At 48.5% G+C, this 2,500-nt stretch overlaps 1 protein-coding gene and 1 long non-coding RNA gene across 3 annotated transcripts in view; one reads left to right on the top strand and one right to left on the bottom strand.

The window, feature by feature from the left end:
- The window catches only part of spint2 (serine peptidase inhibitor, Kunitz type, 2), a 26,421-nt gene that overhangs the window by 16,286 nt on the left and 7,635 nt on the right, over positions 1-2,500 (top strand). For both annotated transcript variants that reach the window (XM_078284163.1, XM_078284162.1), the window contains 2 exons: positions 93-146; positions 1,297-1,458. In XM_078284163.1, the coding sequence (XP_078140289.1) occupies positions 93-146; positions 1,297-1,458 (216 nt within the window). The remainder of the gene's footprint in view (positions 1-92; positions 147-1,296; positions 1,459-2,500) is intronic.
- The window catches only part of LOC144539402 (uncharacterized), a 154,810-nt gene that overhangs the window by 147,748 nt on the left and 4,562 nt on the right, over positions 1-2,500 (bottom strand). The gene's annotated exons all lie outside the window — the stretch shown is intronic.

The raw sequence follows: 2,500 nt of genomic DNA, 5'->3' as shown, positions 1-2,500 counted from the left end.
CTCTCTCTCTCTCTCTCTATGTCTCTCTGTCTCTCTCTCTGTCTCTCTCTCTCTCTCTCTCTCTCTCTCTCTCTCTCTCTCTCTCTCTCCAGTGCCTTCCAGTCCTCCAGCCTCCCTTCCAGAAATGTCCGCCGCTGACTTCGCCGGTACGTGACAACCTTTTATAAACTTTAACTTTCTGTTAAAGTTTCCAGAAGCGCTCCCATCGCCCCGGGCAGCAGCTGGTTCACATGGAGGCTGATATTCCACCGATGAGAGATCAATAGATCAATAACACCTCAAACAATCCATTAAAGAATATGAAAGGGGATGATCTGTTCAGTGGGAGGATGTTGAAACTGGATAATCTGATTATTAGGAAAATAATGAATGGGGGTAATCTGTTCAATGGGAGAATGTTGAAAGAGGTATAAACCTTCAATAACATTTTTGATACGATAATATTGAAAAATGGATAATCTGTTTATTAGGAGAACATTGAATATGGATTAGGACTGGTATAAACCTTTGAAAATCCATTCAGTAGGAGAATATTTGCAGTTAACAGCCATGTAAACACTTAAACTGACTTTCTTTGGTCGGAATAAATAATTCTTTCTGAGCATGTTCATCCACTTACAGACTAAGTTTCTGGGAAAGTCTAAAACATTCCTATCATCTTTTATTCTGATTACATGTTTGGATTATCAGATCATCAGAATCTTAAATCTGAAGGAATCGCCGGGCCGGTTTCATGCCTCTGCTGTTTCATTAGCTGTTTTTTTTTTTGGGAACGTATAGATGTGTGTCGTCTGCATAGGTGTGGAGGGATATATTGTGTTTGCTAGCAGTGTGACCAAAAAGAAGCATATAGGTTGACAAGAGAACAACAAGGAACCCAAACTCGAACCTTGGGGAACACCTGATGTCTAATGTGTGGAGGATGAAGATTTGTTCCCCATAACCACTGAAAAAGAGAATCTAGTCTCCAAAATTTCATGAAACGAGCACAGCGTCTTAAAATGCAAATAATGAGCTCCGTGTACAAAAAGTGAGAGAAATCCGTTTTCCCACCATGAAAGCATTATGTAAAGGAGACAGGAATAGAAACTTGAAGTAGTTTGACATTGAAATAGTAAGTAAAAGTGAAAAATTGAATCAAAATCATCATGAGAGTGTGTAAAATAACAGCAGAGACAAAGAGAAAATAAATAGAAAAATGGGTTCACTATGAAAATATACCAGCGATATGAAATGTAAGCAGCACGGTTGCAACAACCAGTCAGATGTGTTGACCGCGTCCTGTCGTCCAATCAGAGCGCTGCGAGGCGGAGCCCAAGGTGGGTCCGTGCCGAGCCTCTTTGCCGCAGTGGCACTACGACAGCGAGACGCGCACCTGCAAAGTATTCATCTATGGCGGTTGCCAAGGCAACAGGAACAACTACCTTACCGAGGAGAGCTGCATGGCCGCATGTACAGGTGAGGTGACTGAAAGCACCTGTCTGTCTCTCTATCTGTCTCTCTCTCTCTATCTGTCTCTCTCTCTCTTTCTGTCTCTCTCTCTCTTTGTGTCTTGCTCCAGCTGTCTCTCTTTTTCTGTCTGCATCTTTTCCTATTCATCTGCCCTGTTGCCTGTATAGGTGGTACATCTCTCTCTACCTCTGTTTGTTTGTTTGTTTGTTTGTTTTTTCCTTTTTTTCTCCTTTATCATGTCAGCTGTATAAAAAAAGTTTGACCTCCTCTCCTCTCCTCTCCTCCTCCCCTCTCCTCTCCTCCCCTCTCCTCCTCTCCTTTCCTCTCCTCCTCCCCTCTCTCCTCTCCTCTCTCCTCCTCTCCTCTCCTCTCCTCTCCTCTCCTCTCCTCTCCTCCCCTCTCCTCTCCTCTCCTCCTCCCCTCTCTCCTCTCCTCTCTCCTCCTCTCCTCTCCTCTCCTCTCCTCTCCTCCCCTCTCCTCTCCTCTCCTCCTCCCCTCTCTTCCCCTCTCCTCCTCTCCTCTCCTCCTCCCCTCTCTCCTCTCCTCTCTCCTCCTCTCCTCTCCTCTCCTCTCCTCTCCTCTCCTCTCCTCCTCTCCTCTCCTCTCCTCCTCCCCTCTCCTCCCCTCTCCTCTCTCCTCCTCCCCTCTCCTCCTCTCCTCTCCTCTCCTCTCCTCTCCTCCTCCCCTCTCTCCTCCTCCCCTCTCCTCCTCTCCTCCCCTCTCCTCTCCTCCTCCCCTCTCCTCTCCTCTCCTCCCCTCTCCTCTCCTCCTCCCCTCTCCTCCTCTCCTCTCCTCCTCCCCTCTCTCCTCTCCTCTCCTCTCTCCTCCTCTCCTCTCCTCTCCTCCTCTCCTCTCTTCTCCTCTCCTCCTCCCCTCTCCTCCCCTCTCCTCTCTCCTCTCCTCTCCTCTCCTCCTCCCCTCTCCTCCCCTCTCCTCTCCTCTCCTCCTCCCCTCTCCTCTCCCCTCATCTCCTCTCCTCTCCTCCCCTCCCCTCTCCTCTCCTCTCCTCCTCCCCTCTCCTCTCCTCCCCTCTCCTCTCCTCTCCTCT

Source organism: Centroberyx gerrardi, chromosome 6 (genome assembly GCF_048128805.1).
Source record: "Centroberyx gerrardi isolate f3 chromosome 6, fCenGer3.hap1.cur.20231027, whole genome shotgun sequence".
NCBI lineage: Eukaryota > Metazoa > Chordata > Actinopteri > Beryciformes > Berycidae > Centroberyx > Centroberyx gerrardi.
This window is presented reverse-complemented; position numbering and strand designations above follow the sequence as displayed.